Source organism: Poecilia mexicana, unplaced genomic scaffold (assembly GCF_051168715.1).
Source record: "Poecilia mexicana isolate PSO_F unplaced genomic scaffold, ASM5116871v1 scaffold_6, whole genome shotgun sequence".
In the NCBI taxonomy this organism is placed as follows: Eukaryota; Metazoa; Chordata; class Actinopteri; order Cyprinodontiformes; family Poeciliidae; genus Poecilia; species Poecilia mexicana.
The window spans coordinates 9247740-9269536 of NW_028263375.1; the positions used below are offsets into that span (position 1 = coordinate 9247740).

General features: G+C 37.9%; 1 protein-coding gene across 3 annotated transcripts in view; it reads right to left on the minus strand.

Annotated features, from left to right (window-relative positions):
- Window positions 1-2375: 2375 nt before the first annotated feature.
- Window positions 2376-21797, minus strand: part of LOC106915849 (tyrosine-protein kinase CSK-like) — a 29370-nt gene continuing 9948 nt past the window's right edge. For all 3 annotated transcript variants that reach the window (XM_014983773.2, XM_014983774.2, XM_014983776.2), the window contains exons 2-13: window positions 21143-21219; window positions 19233-19346; window positions 19037-19149; window positions 12705-12924; window positions 10095-10188; window positions 9951-10016; window positions 9078-9177; window positions 8904-8994; window positions 8738-8811; window positions 5798-5993; window positions 4328-4414; window positions 2376-4236 (exon numbers count right to left, since the gene is read on the minus strand). In XM_014983773.2, the coding sequence (XP_014839259.1) occupies window positions 4063-4236; window positions 4328-4414; window positions 5798-5993; window positions 8738-8811; window positions 8904-8994; window positions 9078-9177; window positions 9951-10016; window positions 10095-10188; window positions 12705-12924; window positions 19037-19149; window positions 19233-19346; window positions 21143-21157 (1344 nt within the window). In that variant the 5' untranslated portion in view covers window positions 21158-21219 and the 3' untranslated portion in view covers window positions 2376-4062. The remainder of the gene's footprint in view (window positions 4237-4327; window positions 4415-5797; window positions 5994-8737; window positions 8812-8903; window positions 8995-9077; window positions 9178-9950; window positions 10017-10094; window positions 10189-12704; window positions 12925-19036; window positions 19150-19232; window positions 19347-21142; window positions 21220-21797) is intronic.

Consider the following 21797-nt stretch of genomic DNA (forward strand, 5'->3'; position numbering starts at 1 on the left):
ATATTAAATAAAACGTAATGTAATAATATTCTGCATAGTTGCAGAAAATAAAGTCTCACGAGTAAATCCTTCTAGCTTAACAGAAGTAGAGAAAATGTAGTTCATGTTTCTGTTTTATCTCCTTACTGTAATACTTTGCTTCATTTTTTAAGACTTCATTTCATTCACATTGTTTTGCCCTCAAACTGAAGATTATAACCTGTGGTTCCTCCATTAGTATGTCAGCTTTAGGTGATAAGGTTTCTCCTTTGCTTTCATGATATTTTAGGGAGATAAATACTTTGTACTCTGAAAAACTCAGCGGAAGCTTTTATTTTAATATTTTAACATAAACAATATTGATATTTACTGCAGTAGCACTACATGTCTTTTTCTTCCTACTTCCCTTTTTATTTTTGATGTTTGTGTTCACCATTATCGTGTGTAAATTTTGTTTCCTCTTTATTTTTGGTAGGTGTTCACTGCCAACATCATCAGTGTTTGTGTCTGTTTCCTGCCCTGTCGATTCCTGGTGGGTTGAGGCAGATGGCTGCTCATATTAACCCTCTTTCTGGATGTTTCTTACTGTTAAATATGAATTGTTCCTCTTCACTGTCGCCCTGTGCTTGCTCAGAATCAGGGAGATTGCGCTGAAGTGAAAATAAAATGTAATCTGTTAGATTTCTTATGACGTATACAACTTTTTGCTTATTGTCTTTGTCTTATCTGCTGACTTTGACTGTGTGGTACTATAACAGTTTTGAATAAGATTTACATGTAACTGTTTTGGACTGAACAGTATTACAATTAGTTGGATTAAAGTGAATGAATTCAGGTCAGTTTTTGAAGGAAAAATAAAAGAAAAATGAAAACAGATAAGTAAATGAATAACTATGCTGTTTATATAAATACACTGACTTTCTCTAAGTTGGAACAAGTTTGTCCTTTTTTTTGTATCAAAGTTTTTGCATCATAATCAATTATTTTACCGCAGCTGACTTTCCCAGAGGAGGCTTCATTGTTGGTGCTAAATGTCTGTCGAAAAACAGAACAGCCAGAGTTGGGTAGTAATTAGTTACATTTACTTGAGTACCTTGTTTTGAAAACAGTGAACCTTTAGAAGTATTTTTACTTTTACTTGATTAATTTTATTATAGAGCATCTCTACTCTTACTTGAGTAAAATTTCTACCGACTGAATGAAAAACAAACATATTTTAACCAAAAATTCACCAGAAACAGATGCACACCTGCAGTTTTTGTTAAAGTTTCATCAGATTTTTTATTGAGAGAAACTGATTTAAAAAATAATTAATTTAGCTTGATTTAGTTATTTTTTGTTACTTATAAAAATTAATGTCATTTTGGTTTTTAAAATACAATTTCCACTTAACTGTATATTTTGGTCCGTCTGACGATGTCATTTTAAAATATTAAACAATTCATAATTTGATCAGTGACTCACTACTTTTTACCAAATACTTTTTACTTTTACTTGAGTAAAAATATGCTGACTAGTGCTACTCTTTCCACTGCGAAAACACAAATTCTTACCAAATAATGTTTGGTCTAGTTCTAGAGCAACATCTTAGTACATTTGAAATAAGACAAATGAACTTAAAAGTTACTTTTTAGTAAGATATAGAGGCTTGTTTTAAGTAAATAATTCCTTAATATTGATGAAAAAATACTAGTTGGCAGATTTCTCACATAAAAATTTATAAATACTTTCCCCTGGTTATAAATTAATTTATCTGCCAATGTAAGCAGTACTTTTTCATCAATATTAAGGAATTATTTACTTAAAAAAGCCATTATATCTTGATAAAAATTACTTTATACCTTATTTGATGTGTACTAAGATATTTGCACTAGAATCTAGACCAACATGAGAGTGACACCAACAGGAACACCTGTATCGTTGTTTCCTCTCTGACTTCTGATGGGTGTGAAATTAATACTTCCCTTAAACTCAAAAGTCACATTAATTCAGTAGAAAATTGTGTTCTCTCACAGTGAAGGCGCTCGTCAAACATGAAGCCTTTTCTCTGTAAATGAAACCTTGTAGCAGTAATCCATAACCTCTTGCTTTGGTTGCTTTTCTTTTTTCAATCAGTTGGTCCTCGGTTTCTTTTTTACAACTGTTAGAAAAATACCACAACTTGATGAATGTCAGATAAACGCAAAGCGACATTTCTCTGAATTCATTTAAAGATTCTTTAGTGTTTAAATCTCCATTTTATTTATCCAATTCCTCACTATTTCCATCTTTTTTATAAACTTTTATAACTCTCGCATACCTTTTATACTGTCGTCTTTCATCTTAAGCTTTATTGTCCAGTAAGTTATTAAGTCTCCTTGATTTGAAAATGATTCAGTTAATTTCAAAGTGGCATGTTTTCTTAAAACAGTTTTTTTTATTGTGGAAAATGGCAGCATAGTACATTTATTACCATTCAAAATCCAAACAGTTTGAGTCCCCCAAATATTCACACAGCAACATGTTTTTCTGTCAGATTTAGATTTCTGAAGTGAACTTTTTACACCGGCACAGAAACGTCTTTTTAGAGCTGCTTTTTTTGTTGACTCACAAATAAACCAAGAAGCATTAAACATTTTCAGACAAATGAAGCTGTCATTTCATTTCAGCTCTTTAAACAAAATAATTCAACATTCAAACAATAAGCTGTACCTGGAGACATAAAAAATAATAATATTAATACATCAAGTAATGAAAAGCAAAATCCTACTCAAGAGTGTATTTCCTCTTCGTCTCTGTTGACAAATTAAAGGTTGGCACCAATATGATGAGGGATATAAAATGGAAAATAATGTGAAAACAGGTTAAGGCAATTGCTCAAAAGAAGGACTTGATGCTATTAAAGTTATTTATTGACTCCAGATAAAGGGTGGAAGGAGCTCAGCTGCTGAGAGCTGCTGACTTTGAAACAATCTGATATGAGGCATAAGAAGCAAATGTTTGCACTGCAAAAAGATCAAAGTCTCACCGCGGTCTAGTTTCTAGTGCAAATATCTTAGCACACTTGAAATAAGACAAACGTAAAAGTAACTTTTCAGCAAGATGTAAAGGCTTGTTTTAATTCCTTAATACTGATGAAAATGTGTTCCATTGGCAGATAAATTAACTTATAACATGGGAAAATGTCTGGTTATAAGTTAAATAATCTGCCAGTGGAACTGGTACTTTTTCATCAGTATTAAGGAATTATTTACTTAGAAGAAGACTCTATATGACATGTGTCAAACTCAAGGCCCGGGGGCCAAATCTGGCCCGCCACAGCTTCTTATCTGGCCCTCTAACATTGTGCTTAAATATTATTTTATCAATCAGATAAATTCAGTTTTATCTGTTTACTGTCAAATTATGTCAAGCACTTTTCTGAGGATTATTGTGGAAATTCATGCAAAAATCAACAAATCGCTGCACTTTTTGCACTAATGCATAATTGCACAATAATGCTAATGCATAATTGTAAGTTTATCGCAGATTTTTGGCCAAAATTATAAAAAAATATTGGATTCAAGTGACATTTTACTCCCACTTGCAGGTGGGTTTCTACGAAACAGCTGCTTCACCCTAACATGATGTCAAGTTGTAATCCTAGTAATAAAGTCACATAAGGACAAATATTTCTAGATTAGTACCACAAACACTTTGATTTTTATTGCAAAAAATCCTCAAAACAATCACAAAACCCTGGATGTTCAATGTTTTTAATTTAAATTTTATTTATATACTTTAACAGTTTGTTAATGGGTTTTAGCAATAAATTCTGGCACAACCGGCCCTTTTAAAAGCATTCATCTTGATTTGGACCAAAACTAAATTGAGTTCGACACCCTTGCTCTATATGTTGCTAAATAAGTTACCTTTAAATTAGCTTGTCTTATTTCACCTGTGCGAAGGTATTTGCACTAGAAACTAGACTGAAAATGCTTGGTAAGATTTTGCGTTTTTGCAGTGTGGACAGTTGTACTTTACAGTAAAATGAAAAGAAAACGCTTTGACATTTTAACAGAGTGGCAGTCCTTGCTTTGAGGAGTCAAAACGGACAGTGGGCGATCATTTTTTCTGAATAATATGTTGTAGCCACTCCTTGAGCATCTGGAAGCTCGGCCGCGCTGCAGGATCCAGGTTCCAGCACTGCTTCATGATGTTATACACGACTTCGGGACAGCCGTCAGGACAGTCCATTTTGTAGCCCTTCTCCACTCGCGGCACAACGTCTTTTAATGGCTGGAGAAAAAGAATAAAAAGCAGCAAAGTTGATACCAGAGGAAATTTATTTTTTTAAAATTATTTGTCCTACATTGAGATTAATACTTACAATTCTTGGATAGGGGACTCGGCCAAAAGAGTAAATCTCCCAAAGTAAAATACCGTAGCTCCATACGTCTGACTTAGTGGAAAATTTCTGTTAATACAAGAAAAAGCAGAAGGTTTTTTTTAAACCTGACTCATTTATATCCAATGTTTTTGCTTTTTTGTGTAATTCTAAATGTTTCAGATCATCAAAAAATGGTAATATTAGGAAGAGATAACTGGAGTAAATAAAAAAAAATGTTTTCAAATCAAATTTTTCACCTTATATAGGAAAAAAACTATCCAACCACACATGCCCCTGTGTGAAAATTTCCACAAGCTACAGCTTTAGCTGATTGCTGCCTGACATGAAGAACTAAAAAAAAATCGGGTAAGTAGAATCTGTCTGACAACATGAAGGAGGCTAAAAGACCTGAAAAAACAAAGTTACTGACATTAATCTGCTTCACTTGTCCTGTCTGTTTAAATTTGTGTTTTTATCTGTGGTTTTACCACTTAAGTACAATTAATGTCTTTTTAAATAAATTGAAACTGACACTGACATATAAAGCATTAAAAATGACCACATCAAACCACATTGACACAATGACAGTCAAACACAGTGATGGCTGTTAAAGCTGCATCGATCTTTAACCATCCTGACCTTCCTGTTCTGATTTCTGCTGATATTTCTGATAACTGATCATTTCAGGTGTTAAACAGTCACAATACATCTTCAGTGTTCTAATCTTATTTGACTGAAATACACGAAACAATACCCGTAAAAATAATACAGACTTGTTTCAGTTGCACATGAGATAGTTCTCTCAAATAAAATAAATCATGCAAATAGAAATTATTAAGCTCGCTTTAATTTATCGTGCGATTAATTGATTTATTGTTTATTGTGACAGATCTAACAGAGACACGGCTATTCATGCTCAGAATCTCTGTGATCAATGGCAACATAGAGATGCCACTGCAGGTAGAAAAAAAGGAAGAGGAAATGATTGACAAAAAACAAGGAAATTTCTGAATGTGAAAAGTTGACAGTCGGCTTGAAAAAATATAAATTTTGAGATTATTTAAGAAATCTTTTTGGAAAAAATATGAAAAGTCTAAAATTTTTGACTTTTGAGACTCATAAATTTCCATTTTTCTCCTAAACATTTTATGAAATTAATTCCAAAATTTCTGAGTTTATTTCTCGCAAAGTTTCAACTTGTGGAGCTCAGAAATTTCCTTGTATTTTTCGAGAAAATTTCTAAGTTTTTTGGCAGAAATTCCTCTTATTTTTCTACCTACACTGGCCCTAAGACACTAGCAGAGGTTTGGATAGCTTTTTTCCTGGTTCTTGCGCATTTACGGTGTTTAGTATACAAAATAATAATAAAAAAAAAAATGTTAGTTTTACAAACTAAAGTATTTGTCCGACAGAAAAACACAGTGGGACTAATCCAGTTTCTAGCAGCTGGCAGCTCAGCTGCATCTGTACCTTTTCTCTGAGGGCTTCTGGTGCCGTCCATTTAACAGGCAACTTGGCCGTATCCTGAGTGGACGACGCCTCTTTGGTCAAACCAAAGTCGCTGACTTTGGCGATGTTGTCCTCCGACACGAGAACGTTTCTGGCTGCTAGATCTCGGTGCACAAAGTTGTTGGCCTCCAGGTAAGCCATGGCTTCACAGACGTCTCTGCAGACGTGAAACACAGGTGATAAAAACGAGTCTCAGGAAGCGCTGACCAAATGTTTAACGCTACGACACACAGGTGTCTTCATATTCAGATGCCCATCTTTAGTTTAACAAAGCTTCAAAATCAGAAACATTTTATTCCATATGTGGGAGAAAAAAAAGAAACATGCACATCACTCTGAACATACCACACCATGGTGACACATGGTGGTGGCAGCATCATACTATAGGAACGTGTTTCATCAGCAGGGACCAAAATATAACTTTTTAATCTACATTCAAACCATTAATGCAGCTTAAAAAATCTAATACTGCACCCTAGTGGCAGCATCATGATGCTTTTCTATATGTTACTTTATGATCCGTCACACTAATGTGTCACAAAATATATTCAAGTTCGTGATTTTACATTAATAACATTTTACAAAGTGCCATATGTCTGAGTATGCTGTATATGTTAACACTGTAAAACTGTATTTTTACCCCTGGTTATCATATTTGCATATTTTATTTTAAACTAACAATTGTGTTAATGTTTTAGTAAACTTAAACCAGCATTGCAAATGATGAAAATGAGCAGCACAAACTGTTTTCTACATGTCTGTTGACTAAAATCGTTTTATCTGATCAAAAGGGAGCATTTACATGTTCAGGTGAAATTTAAGACACTGTGGTCTGTTATACTGGTTTCATTAACGCCTCCTATATGTGAACTGGGGGAAGGTGGGGAGCGAACAGGCACAGGATGTCTAATCTGAAACTCCCACCACATCGCTTTTCCTGACGTTTGACTCAAAGGTCATGAGCAATAACAGTAATAAATCTACTGTACTAGAAGTACATACACTGTATTCACAGACAATTCTCACTGACATTACATCAGACTAAACCTTTTTCTGCTTTAGATCACTCAGGATTACATTATGTCTATTTGCTAAATGCCAGATATATGAGAGACTTTTAGAGGATTTCTGTTACTTTCTAACAGAAATTAGCAGTATGCTTAGACTGAAGCTTTAACTTCCTAGCTAATTGAGTTGTTGTTTCATATTTCCACATAATGTGCTTTTCTCTTGATGCCTTCTAGTCAATTGCACCAGTTCCTCCTACAGATAAACAGACCCACAACATGATGCTGCCACCCCTGTACTGACTTCACAGTTGGAGTTATGTTATCTTTCTGTACTAGGAATGTTATTAAAGTCAGTTTTCAGTTTCATTAGACAACGGGAAAGGCTTCCAAAAATGAAGGTTTTTGAGTGCATTTGCGAAATGCAAATCTGGGTTTCCATGTTGCCTTTGGTGAAATGGCTTCTTCCTCACTGAGTGGTTTTTGTCTGTTTTTATTTACTTTTTAGGGCTAAGATGGGTAGAGTTCCCAAAAACTCTACTCAAGTAAGAGTAGCAATACTTCATAATGTAATTACTCAAGTAAAAGTAAAAAGTATGGTCTAGTAAAAAATTATTCCTACATTAACGTTTTTTCCCAAATAACTCAAGTAGATGTAACTTACTATTCAACTCCGTACAAGTTTGTTTGAGCTTTTACCTTAAAATAAAACCACGAGCTAATGCTAATTAAATCAAATGTTATGAATTAACCTATGACCATTTGCAACTACCGTACTAATCATTCGAGACGCCATGATACCGGAAGTCTTGAACAGAGCGACTGAAATTATTTTCCAAAGTTGTTTTTACCAGTTTATTCGTGGCTTCTACTTGTTAGCGTCGAGCTAATTTGTCTGAACGTAACACACCTGGTTGGGGCTCAAAGACGACGGGATTTACAAAAGTTAAAAACAGCTAGCTTAGAAACCGACCCATAACGCCTCCCTCCTGACGTGTTGATCAAATTTAAAACTTTTCCTGAATTCACACCATATAATTTAAATCACTGTGTCATAAACAGCGTTTCCCCTTAAACCGGAGCGGCCTTAAAAACGTACAAAAGACTAGATACTAACCAGTTTTTTTGTTTTTTTTTTCATACATGCTAGGCTACATGACGGTGGGGTACTGTTTCCATGGTTACGGTTAGACGCGTACCTTCTCCATAATGCCATATTTGACATAACCTTTCTAATCATACTTACTTATAAAGTTTATGAACGTTAATCTTCTTACCTTGTAAATAGCGTTCGCTGTAAACCCTTGATTACACCGAGGGCTGACTGTCAATATGATTAACGGCTGCTGCCGTGTCTTTCCTCAATAAAGGTCATAAAATAAAATGACAAGTTTGGTTTCTATCATTCTCTGTTTGTGCAGCCGACCTCGCAGCACCCTGTGACCACTTTAAAGTGAAATCAACTAAATCTAAGCGATATTAGGTTATAGATGTCTGTTTTTAGACTGGCTTTAAATGAGCGCATGGGCTGTTTTGACGTCTGTCATGGCGGAGTGGGCGGAGTTCTGGAGAGCGTGACGTCACGTGAAATTTGTCAATAAGAAACTTAACAAGCCAAGTGGGATTTCTCAAATTGTGAATTGCTTTCACAATTTCACAAATTGTGAAATCCCAGATGGCTAAGTAATTTGAGCGTATTAAACATCTGAATTTGATTAATACAATAAAATCTGTAAGATTTGCTCTGTTATTATCCTGGCATTTAGCTAAAGAACTGCTTTGTGTAATCCTAACGGACCTAAAACTGGAAAAGTAGAGTCTGATTTCATGTCAGACAGTGTTAAAAATGATTTTTTTAAACAGCATATGTAGATATCTGATTTCAAATACTCACAAAGCAAAATTAAGGAGAGCTTCTCCACCAAGTACTGTTCGACCTCTGGACCGTAAGTAGTCTACTAAACAGCCCTGAAAAATGAAAACAAACATAATTTTTTTTTAATGTTTTAAGTTAAAAACTCTCCCAGCTGCAACAAATAATCCAGTATGCGTCCACCTACCTTGGCCATATACTCAGTAACTATAAAAAGACTCCCATTCTCTTCTACAATCACACCAAGCAGCTGTACCAGATTATTGTGCCGTAGTTGCCTAAGGAAAAGGAAGAGCATGAGGATGTCACAATGGGCATTTTTGTTTCTGAATCACAGTATTTCTGTATTTTAAGGCCTTACGTCATGACAGAGGCTTCTGCAATAAAAGCCTGAGCCGTAGCATCGTTTTTTATGCACTTCACAGCTACTTTCGTCCCTCTGTAGTCTCCCACCATGACATCTGGAGAAGAAAAACAAACAGTTGATCATAAAATGGGAAAATATACAACAGTAACAGCAATCTTTTGTAATGGATATGCTACCATTTCTTGGTCCCAAATAAGTTTTTAATAGTCCCAATCTTTAATGCCTTCTATTGGGTTTTAGTTGATAAACCACCAGGAAGCAGCAACAACTGAGAAGCAGGAAGAAATAGATTCATGGCTCCCCTTTTTTAGGGCAAATGAAGATATGAAGAGTGGCTTCTATATGTTTGCTACCCCTTTTTATTTTACTCTCAAATAAAATCACTAAATCTGACCAAGTATTTTTTGTCAAGTTTCCAGTGCAAATATCCGTACATTTGAATTAAGACAAAACTAACTTTGAAGTATTTACTTTTCAGCAGGATGTAGGACATTTTAGCAAGCATTGAAAACTCGACTGAGGAATTTTATAAGAATAGAAATAAATAAATATTTCTAATGATTTGAAGTGAATAAAAATGCACACCACACTTTTCAGTTTGTTATTTGAAGAAAACATTTAAAACAGTCCCTCATTTTCCTTCCACGTTACAGTTTGGCAATCTTTTGTTTTTGTTTTGGTTAACCAGATAAAATCTTAAAGAAATACCTTAAATTGTGTCTATAGACATATATTTGTGTGTGTGTAAATGAATATGAATACTTTCTAAATGCAGCGTAGATTTTTAGACTCACTTATACTGAATTCTGCTATAAACATTAAAACAGGAACTGTTCATCCTCACCACGGAGGAGTGAAGCTACTTGCCTCCAAATTCTCCTTTTCCAATAACCTGATGAAGCTTCAAGTCTTTTCTGTTCATCGACCATCCACCTGTTGGAAAAGACATATTGGTGACAACATGTTGAGATGCAGAAAAGGTTCATGCATCATTAATAAACTTTGTCTTACTCCTGGAGAACTCATCCTGCGCGGCCACAGTTCCCTCCTCCAGCTTTGGTTTTATGAGCTTGGTGCACAAACCGTCTGCATCTTTGGTGTAGTGCTGGACACAGAAAAAGAACCAAAACATGCTCAAATGAAGACAATTTAAAGTCACAATGATACACTGAAACAAAGAAAAACTTAATTATTTAAATAAGGAACTAAAACTTTCTTTATACACTGCAGAAACCCAAAACCTTATCAAGTCTTTTTGGTTTAGTTTCTGGTTCAAATATCTCCGTACACTTGAAATAAGACCAAACTAACTTCCAAGTAAGTTTTCAGCAATATAAAGGAGCATTTGTTAAATAAAAAATTCCTTAATATTGATGAAAAGTCCAGCCTCTCCCCTCAGGCAGGAGGCTGAGGAGCGTCTGGAGCAAAACAACAGGATGAGAAACGGCTTCTTCATTCAGCTGTCGGACTCCTGAACTCAAGCTGCACCTAACAGCTTCATCTCATATATATACCACACTAATTACTTTATTACTTTATTTATTTATTTATTTATTTTTGTGTAGTAAATTTCTTAATCTGGGACCTGAGTCCTAATTTTGTACCTCAAACAAGCGAAGCAGGTATGACAATAAAAAAAATCCTTGAATCCAGATTATCTCAGTTATAACACAGGGAAAATGTTTGGTTATGAGGAAATTAATCTGCTAGTCGAACCAGAACATTTTCATCCATATTTAGAAATTATTGACTTAAAACAAGCTCCTAAATGTCGCTGAAAAATTACTTGCAAGTTAATTTAGTTTTATTTCAGTTGTAGTAGAAAATACTTGGTAAGATTTTGTTTTCAAAGTGTAGATCATTTTGTTTCTCTTAATATGTTGCTGTGCAGATTAATACAAATAAAAGGTCGTGTTTTTGCTCTAAATAAAAAGCTGAGTGCCTCATTTGCATCAGCCCTAAAAAACTCTCATTCGCAGACGGCTAATGAGTCAGAAGCAGGAAGAGAGACGGAAAACATGCCATGCAGAAACTACAAAACAAGACTAATCAAGACAGATTTAGCCTGAAAGATGCTTATCTCTTCCTGGCAATCTCAACGACGTGTGATATAACTTACGCTAAGTGTTGCACAGAAGTTCATTTCAAAGTGTTTTAACTATCTTTAACTATGAAATAAATTCGTGGAACAAACAGAGACCGCCCCTTATGTACCTGCATTACATAGCAGACAATTTATGATTCATTTGGGATTTTTTTTTTTTTACATTTTTATGTTTACTATCAAACTAAAAAACAGGTCAACTCAGAAAGCTCCTCAACTTTTACAACATTTATTTTGCCTTTCTCCAAAAACTTACATTTGTCTTAAGCCAGAAAACTACTGAAATCTTTGAATTTTTACTTTGTATTTATAAAAAAAACCTTCAGTTTGTTTTGCAAAAAAATTCAATATTTTGACCAGAACATGATTTATAAGGGTTAATGTTTTTAGGGGTGTAGTTTTTTGGGATCAATGTCCGGGTTCCTGTCAGGGTCTCAGCTGCCAGACAGACTGCAATGACTGCAAAAAAGCTTAGAAAATGGAAATCTAAGATAACTGTTTCTTTTTTTGCAGGTCTTCTTGGGTAAAGTTTCTGCCAGTTTTGCACATCTACCAACGAAAGTTTCAGATTTTAAGGTCATCAGCCAGATTTATAGTGAGATTAAAATACACACAGGTGGCTCTATTTACTAAATAACAGGCAGTTGTTTGCACTAGAATTTTATTTTAGAGTATCAGAGTACAAGGGTCTACACATAAATTCAAACCACATGTTTTTTTCTCTCTTTTTTTTTTTTTTTTTTTTCAGAAATTTCCCCTGCAACTGGAGCTACATATGACTTTATATTGATTTATTGCAGAAAATTCCCCCAACAACACATGTCTGTGGTTATACCATGATAAGTTGTGGAAAAAGTTCAAGTAAAAATGTGGTTGTGTGTAAATCTGTGAACATTTTTAGTGAAAAGGACCTGGACATGCATGACTGAGGCTAAAACTGACTGCTTGTGCTTTAAGAATGTATCTGTGACATAATCAGTACCGCGTTTAGTGTTTTCTGTGTTTTTTCCTGGTGGTTTTATTGTTATCTATGCATTTTTTGATCCCTGTGTTGTTTGGTTTTGCAGAAAATGTAAATAAAAAACTTAAGCGCACACTAACAGAGCTGCTGCAACAAGAGAGTTCACAGCTCTCTGTGCAGGGTGACCTACTGGCCTGCAGAGGACTCTCTAAGCAAATCTGAATGCTTCATTTATAGAGAATATTCAGGAACTCTACTTTTACTCAGTAATAGTTTAAAAAAATTGCAGTTCAAAATAAGACCTTTACACAGGAAAAGCAGCCAGTTTGACAGTAAGAGCATCTTGCCTTTTTGAGGTTATAACTCTGAGCCTCAGCATAGTGTTCACTTCCTCTTTGACACTTCCTGTTCACCACATGTTCCAGGAACTACATGGTGTCTGTGAAGTTGTACAGTTATGTCTGCACATTTAATCCCCACCCACCTTCACTCCCAAACCATGTGTAAAAAATAATGCATATAACTTTATTTGTGGCATCTAAACTGGGAGTCTCACCTCAACCAGCTGCATGAGGTTCTCAAAATAGGCTTCCTCGTCAATAGTGAGCTTTCCGTTTTTGTAGATGATGCGGTAGTGCTCCACCTTCCCGTCGCAGCTCACACACAGAGTGTAGTCGCCGGGGAAGTTGGTGCTCTCGCGCACCAAGAACAGGCCCGTCTCAGGGGGGTCAAGCAGCCGCTCGGCCTGGTCTCGAGTTATCTTCCCGTGGAACCATCTGGAAGAACCAGGGAGGGATTATCGCACTCAAGAAAAACAAAAACAGTCCGCATCAATGTAGGTTCATTCACAAGAGAAACAATACAAAACATGTAATTACATCAGTGTTTGTTGCAGTAGACTTTAGATGTAAACTTTGAAAGTTTAGCTTAATTTTATCTTGAATTTTATTTCAACACCTTCCTTCTCTGTTTTCATCGTGTCATGGACTCTTCTTCTAATTTACATGTTTAGCGTTAATGTTCAACTTTGCATAGTATTTTACATGGGATCTCGTCCTTCTGCATGAAATATGTATAAAATGGCTCCATTGCTCTCTTTTTGCTCACAGATACAGTTGCTGCACGACATCAGGAAAACATGCAGTTTTATAAATATAGCTAAATACTGCGATGACTGCAATTAACATATTTTCCTCAGTTTTCAACTGACTTTTCCACTGTTATTATTTCAATACTACTTTATATAAAAGTTAAGGTTTGGGTAACTGATTTTCTGTTACTTTATATGCATAAATTCATCCAACCATCAAATATATTACTGACGTGCAGCGTGCAAATGCGCTGCATTTGAAAAAACGTCCTGGAAATATTCCATCCCAACAGTCCTTTGTGATTTTGATGTTGCACAGTGATTCAGCCTTTAGCATTGATATATGCTGTGCAGCTCAACCGTTTATTAAATGGAAGAATTTATGACAGGAAAAAAGAGAAAGTTGGCATTTCTTTGTCAGGGAAGCAGGAAGAACATTAGAATGGCATAAATAACCCAGAATAAAAAGTCCAAACCAAACTGAAATTACAATAATGATAACTGCAGTTATTCTTTTTTATGATGTTGCTGTTTCTGTGAAAAATACTTGTGCTGATTAGCTAAAACATTCTTACTTTTCAAGGAACAGACAAACACTGCTGTTCATAGTTAATGCTGCAAACATGCTAAATATGCTGATCATGCTAAATGCTAATAACAGATGCTAAAGTGTAAACTAAATCATTATAACAAATAATAACTGTGAAAAAAGGGAAATTGTGTTTAATACGACTTCACCAATATAAATATTGGTTCTTGTTCACAACAGAAGAAGATTCATCTGTAGTTGCAATGAAACAATATAATAATGAAAAAAATCTGATATTTATGTATTTTAATAATAAGTTAAACAGAGCTGTTTTTTTAATTATCGTGTCAAAGAAAGTTTAATTTTTTTTCAGGGTCTGTAATCTGGATATATTCTTATCTCTATAACTTTAAATAAATATGAACAAAAAAAAGACCAAATTTGTGACTGAAAACATTTATAAACCTTCAGCTCCTATAAACTAAACATCACTGATATTTTCATGCAGTGATAAAAACAAGAACAATTCATGAAAGAAGATAAAATCAAACTAGAACAGCCAGCAGTTATCAACGGTTCCGAGCCCGACCCGGCAGACCCGACCCGGCAGACCCGACCCAACAGACCTGACCCAGCGGACCCGACCCAACAGAATCGACCCAGCAGACCCAACCCAACAGACCCGACCCAACAGACCTGACCCAGCGGACCCGACCCAACAGAATCGACCCAGCAGACCCGACCCAACAGACCCGACCCAACAGACCTGACCCAGCGGACCCGACCCAACAGAATCGACCCAACAGACCCGACACAACAGAATCGACCCAACAGACCCGACCCGGCGGACCCAACCCAACAGACCCGACCCAACAGACCCAACCCAGCGGACCCGACCCAACAGAATCGACCCAGCAGACCCAACCCAACAGACCCGACCCAACAGACCTGACCCAGCGGACCCGACCCAACAGAATCGACCCAGCAGACCCGACCCAACAGACCCGACCCAACAGAATCGACCCGGCAGACCTGATCCAACAGACCCGACCCAACAGAATCGACCCAACAGACCCGACCCGGCAGACCCGACCCAGCGAGCCCGGCCCAGCAGACCTGACCCAACAGACCCGACCCAACAGACCCGACCCGGCAGACCCGACCCAGCGAGCCCGACCCAACAGACCCGACCCGGCAGACCCGACCCAGCGAGCCCGACCCAGCAGACCCGACCCAACAGACCCGACCCAGCGAGCCCGACCCAGCAGACCCGACCCAACAGACCCGACCCGGCAGACCCGACCCGGCAGACCCGACCCAGCAGACCCGACCCAGCAGGATCAACCCAGCAGACCCGACCCAGCAGACCTCACCCAGCAGACCCGACCCAGCAGACCCGACCCAGCAGAATCAACCCAGCAGACCCGACCCGGCAGACCTGACCCAGCAGACCCGACCCGGCAGACCCGACCCAGCAGACCCGACCCAGCAGCCCTCACCCAGCGGACCCGACCCAGCAGACCCGACCCAGCAGACCCGACCCAGCAGCCCTCACCCAGCAGACCCGACCCAGCAGACCCGACCCAGCAGACCCGACCCAGCAGCCCTCACCCAGCGGACCCGACCCAGCAGACCCGACCCAGCAGACCCGACCCAGCAGCCCTCACCCAGCAGACCCGACCCAGCAGACCCGACCCAGCAGACTGTCCCCTCATCCCCTCTGCACTCTGTTAGGTCCTTTGGAAACTCTGAACTGCTTCTTATAAAACTTAACGTCATAAAAATCAAATTATTGCTCAAAGCCTTTGAAAGATCATCCGCTCTGCCTCTGCTATGCATTTATTCCTGTTAGTCTCAGAACCGTTCGTCTCCTCCTCCAGAACCGTTCGTCTCCTCCTCCAGAACCTGTGTGATCTGTCAGTGACCCTTAATGAACCTTTGATGCAAATAATTGAAATGATGTTTGCAGCCGTCAGATGTATAGATTATGGTACTTTGCATCGTCCCTCTGACCAGTTATATTACAGAGGCAGTCAAATATTCAAATGCAGCTTTCTGAGGGTACAGCTACTGCATTTGCATGTGGCTCCATAGGAAATGTAAATATCACACAGAGCTTGTTGGAAAGCTCAGGACAAAAGCAGAAATAGAATCCTCCTCCGGCTCAGCCACTGACAAAGGTGTTTTCCTGCAGCTGTTTTTGTTTTAGAGGATAAGTATAAACTTTCTAAACATGTAAATAGCTTTATCTCACCTAGACTCTATAATAAGAACAGCTTTCATGACTTCCTATTAGAGATTTGGTATCAAATCATTGTTTCATATCGTTACTATTTGCGTGTTGGTGCATGTGCAGCTTTATCTCCATGAAAATATTCAAGACAATTCTGTGATCAGGAGACCTAAAAATAACCCTGTTCTCCATGCAAAGATGCACACACATGGAAACCCGTCACATGAGCAAAACAGGGGAAGATTTTCGAGATTACTTCCGTCTAAAATAGAAGAGGAGACAACAGGAAACTGTGTCGAGTTCATGCAAAGCTGAGGTGGAGGCAGACACAAGAGCTCTGCAATTACAACACAGGCCGAACAAACTGAGGCCTCCATTCACACAACCACAGCAGCCCTGCTACGGCTAAACGGGCCACTGGCTGCTGCAACCGCGCAGCCATAGGAAGAGGCTTGTTGGGGCCATTTCAGTAAACACCAGGCTATGAGATGCTGTGGTTGCAAGAGCAGCAGAAGCCTTAACCTAATCCTGGTCATTGTAAAAGCTAAAGATTAGATTGCGGTCAGGGAGCTAGTAAAAGTTAAAATTATGCTAGCATGAACAAAAAAAGTCACATTTGGCGTTTCTATTGTTAGTGAGAAAGACTCAAAGTGGATTAGTAACTTCCAAAATAGTTTTTTACTCTAAAAGGGCCTTCTGGGTCGCACCCTCAAACCAGATATGTGCTTCCAGCTATAAATGTAGCATCTGCGAGTGTTAATGATAAACTGCTGGTGCTTTGGGGAAAGGATAATTCCTCGTTGCAATATTTACATCCATCACGATGTTTCTTAAAGCGCAGCGGTTTGTCTCTCTTCGTCCATCTTTTCTCTGTGCGTTGTTGACCGCAGTGCCAGGCTGTGAAATGTGCTGATCTGAACTAAGTAACCCTCCATGAGAGTCAGGCTTTCAGGTCGAAATAGGTCGTGCAGTTTGTGGATGGTATGTGAAATTAACGTGTTGAGCTTTTGAGATGAATCATATCCGTTAACTTTGACAGCTCAGAGCTCTGCTTTTCCTCACCTGCCCAAAAGAGTCTCGCCATTCAAACTGTTTCTACTCCAGGACTAAAACAATTTTAATATTTTATTAAAGGAACAGATCAAAACTAAAAGAACAAATCACCGACTAGCAGGAAGCCAGCAGCCAGACCTCTGAGGCGACCGCAGCTGTTGTTTGGTTGCATGAAATTCTCCAACCAAATGCTGATGATGCTAACTTTCACTGTTTTATGTGTCCTCTGACAGTTTGCCAATGTCCACAGGTTGCTTTAAATCTGTAACGGCAACTTCAAAATGTCAATCTGGTACGTTTTCCCATGTTGATTTTGATCGGAACCGCATCATGCTCTGAGGTCATGAAAATGTCATTTCATGATCTGAAAATATAATAAAATAATGAAAACATCTCCACAGCAATGAAATCCTTTGAATTGTTGGCCAGCTTTTTGCGTGTTTTGATTTATCTTTGGATTGCTGCAAAACATGTTTGTAAAATTAAAACATTACCTTCCAGAGTTTGGACAGGAGCTTCGAATATGATCTGAGTCTGACATTAACACTACATATCAGTGTTTTAATGTCCTGTCCATCAGCTTGAAAACAAACTGCAGAAGGATTTGGAGCAGAAGATCTGCAACTCAAAGTCAACTAAAAGTAAACTATTCCAGTGACCAACTCCTGTGCAAATACTATTAACAATGCTGGTCAGAACTGGAGCAGAAATGACTATTGCTACAATTTATATTCATTTAATTAGTTAAGTAGGAAATCATCACTGTGGGAAGTTATAAGTGGTACTTTTAAATTTCTGAGTAGTGTTTCAGTTTAAGTGTCCCCGTTATTGTTCTCATCGTCTGGATAAATCACAACCTGCTCTTTATTTAATCACTAATTCCTGCTTGGTTGGACTTCGTGCTAATCTGTGTTTCCATTAACAATAAACTGTGCAAATTGAAATTGTTTTCATGTCTTTTTGCTTGATTTATTTACATTAAATGAAAATAAATTTAGGGGCTGCACAGTGGCGCAGTTGGTAGAGCTGTTGCCTTGCAGGAAGAAGGTTCTGGGTTTGATTCCCGGTCTTTCTCCATGGAGTTTGCATGTTCTCCCTGTGCATGCGCGGGTTTTCTCTGGTTTCCTCCCACAGTCCAAAAACATGTCAGGTTAAATGGCCTCTCCAAATTCTCCCTAGGTGTGAGTGTGTGTATGCATGGTTGTGTGTCCTGCGACCAGCATCTCCTTACCCCACTAAGGGATAAGGGTGTTAGAAAATGGATGGATGAAAATAAGTACGCTACAAAACTTTTTACGCTAGAACGAGCCGGTTTGTTGGCCATATCAAATTAGACGTATTTCACCAAACTGTTACTGTTACTACTGTCAAAAGCAACAAAGAAGACAACAGGAATTGGCAGGAGGATGATGGTTTGTTTTTGTTTTTATCGGACAGTTCATAGAAATGTATGAGTCATTTAAACATGTTCTGTAAAATCACTAACAATTTCCCCAAAACGCCGCACACGTAGCTGCTGCAGACTATCAGGGGCTTTTTACTCCGATGCCTGAATAAAACTCTGACTTCTTTTCTGATTGGCTGATAGATGATGATCGATGGCTGAATTATGAATATATCTCATGTAACTATTTACATCCGTCGCCACCAGGATTTTTCATGATGTATCACAACCTTATTTACATGTGATTTTAATTTAATTTCTCATTTAATGAAAACACAGCAATTGCGAAACTGTGTTTTTTCAACACTAGCAGAACTGCGACAAACATTTGAGCACATTTGACATTTAGGTGCAGATTTTGATATCCAAGTCACTTTCGACTTCACTCTTGGTTCCTCTGCTTTGTGTAATTTTCCTTTTGTGTCAAACATGGACATGACGAAAATGAACCCGGTGCGCTACAAGCCCAAACACAAAGTGAAAGTTGTAAAAATGATGACGTAAGCCCTTCCAGAAGCCTGACTAATCTGTTCACTTACGGCATTAGACTCAGCTTGCCTCCGGATTTCACTCCTTCTCTTTTCTGGACGTAGTTCGCTGGAATCGTCCCCTCTTGGCCCGCAGCGTTTTTAGCATGGTACCAGTTTGGATCCTGGAAACACACAAATGTCAGCAGTGGAAAATGTCATCTGAAGGAGGAATGTTTTGCCCTGACAGTTAGGAGTAAAGTCTTACTTTTGTGACCACGATGATGGTCAACACGTCTCCTTTGTTGAACGGCAGGTCCTGCTCTGATGTGCCTTTGAAGTTGTACCTCGCCACGCACTCTGTGCCCTGCGGCCACGGACTCTGAAACATCAGGCCGGAGACGGCGGATCAGAACCTCAGGGTGAAATCATAACCTGACATAATGGCTGTCATGAAGGAGTCTTAATGGATGTTTATGGCTGTTCTCGTTAAGTGTCATTCTGTAAATAATAAAATTTATTTTTATAACACATTTCGGCAACAAGACAGTTCAAAGTGCTTTACATCATAAAAACACAAATTCAACAATTGAAGCATTATATTTTGCCATCGTTATACAGCAGATTGTTGATTAATGACTAACTTATTATGTTTCAAATACAACGGTAACCGGCAGGTTTTTAGTCTGCATTTAAAGGAACTCAGTGTTTCGGCTGTTTTGCAGTTTACTGGAAGCTTGTTCCAGATTTGTTGTGCATAGAAGCTGAATGCTGCTTCTCCATGTTTGGTTCTGGTTCTGGATGCAGAGCAGAACCAGAAGACCAAAGAGGTCTGGAAGGTTGCTATGACAACAGTAGATCTTTAATGTGTTGTGGTGCTGAGCCGTTCAGTGATTTATAAACTAACAGTATTTTAAAGTCTATTCTCTGAGCTACAGGGAGACAGTGGACTGTAGGACTGGGTGATGTTCTCTAACTTCCTGGGTTTAGTCAGAACTACAGCAGCAGCGTCTGGATCAGCTGCACTGTAAAACATTAGAGCTGCATTTAGTTGTGTCTACTATCTTTTACTCTTTAAGTCAAATAAATTTATCCAGTTTCAGATTTTGAACCTAAATGTGAGTTTGTGAAAGATAAACTTACAGCAGTAAGTTGTGTTAACTTTTTATTAATTTAGTCAAACCTCCAAGAGTTGAATAAACTGAGTTTTTAGGTTTGCACTTAAAAACTGAAAGAAGAGAAAGACAGGAGTGGGAACTATTTCCCAGAATGCTTAGCGGCATGTTTCTGTCTCCTTAGGTGGAAGTGCGTTACGTTGATCTGACTCTGGTGTTTTATTAAGGCAAATGTTCATTTTAATGCAATTCTCAGTCAGCAAAGCTTGAGGATAATGTCCTGATCTCACTAAATGTTTCTGAGCTGAATTCATCGGGATGTTTAATAAAATTCATCATCAGATCAGAAATTTTGTTCAAACAAGAATTTAAATTATTCTAAAGTAAAATCAGTATTTATTTTAACTTGATATTGTGGGTAAAATAGAGAAATGTGGCTCTTTAACTATGTGAGGGCAGATTTGTGAAATAATTATTTGATTTAAATTGCAGCATTAAGTTAAAACTCACAATTCAAGTTTAATGAAGTTAAAAACAATGTTTGGACAACTTGTCTCTTGTTGTTAAATCAACTTCATGAACTTTAATTTCTGAGTTAAAACCAAAACAGTTTTCTTGTGACTTAATTTGCATTTTCAAGGCAGCAGGTGGACTTTCATTTTCAACTTAAATCACCTTCAAATGTTTTACAGTGTGCATCTTTCTGATTGTTTTATTCAGGTCTGTGAAGACGTTGCCTGAATAAAAATAGTCATCAATACGGCTAAAGATAAATGCATGGATGAGTTTCTCTAGTCGTGGAAATTTTCTTCAGGTGATGGAAGGCCAACTTTGTAACTGTCTTTATGTGTTTTTAAATGAAAAGCCGAATTAAAACTTGCATTAAATTGCATTAAAAGTGTCATTATTTACCAAATGACACAAGATCACGGCAATCATAAACATTCATGAAGACTCCTTCATGTTTATGGCAGCTGTTCTGTCAGTCTTATGCACATAAAGTTTTCCAATAAGTTTTAATTTTGACAAACGCCAGTGTTTGAGGTCAAAGTTTCTAAATTACCTGGACCTCTGTCATGGTGAGGTTCTTGGATCCTCTCACAGGTGAGGTGTTCTCCCTGCTACCATCAGAGCTGGTACCTGCGGAGAAGAAGAAAAAAATGAGCAAAACAGGCTTTGCTTGAAAAACCTACAAACCACAAGCATATTTCAGGAAGACATTGAATTTGTCCATTATAGTTTTTTCTTTTTAGTCAGCTCAGAGACGCGTGACAATTACAGTTATTCACCGAGTTATCATTTGAATGCACTGTAAAGACAGATCTGACAATGCTGGTAAAAATAACCTGCTCGTATGAAAAGCAGAACCAACAGGCCTTTTTTTTTTTACAATCACACTTTCACAACTAGTGTGCAAGTTTCCATGACGTAAGCCATGTAAATATAGAGCAGCTTCCATGATTCCAGAGAGACTACAAACACACAGAAATTGATTTTCAGGATTTTAAAAAATGGGAGAAAAGTCCATTTTTGATCGTGTTTAGAGAGATAAAACCCAGGCTCAGGTCTCCACCAGCGCTGGACTCCAGACATGTGATGACCAGACGTTAGGGACTCCATTCCCTGCAGGCTCTGCGCTCCTATCATTCACATACCACCAATCAGACCAGAGGCGTCGTAGTTAAATGTCATGCAAAACACTCCCCTTTCCCCTCTCT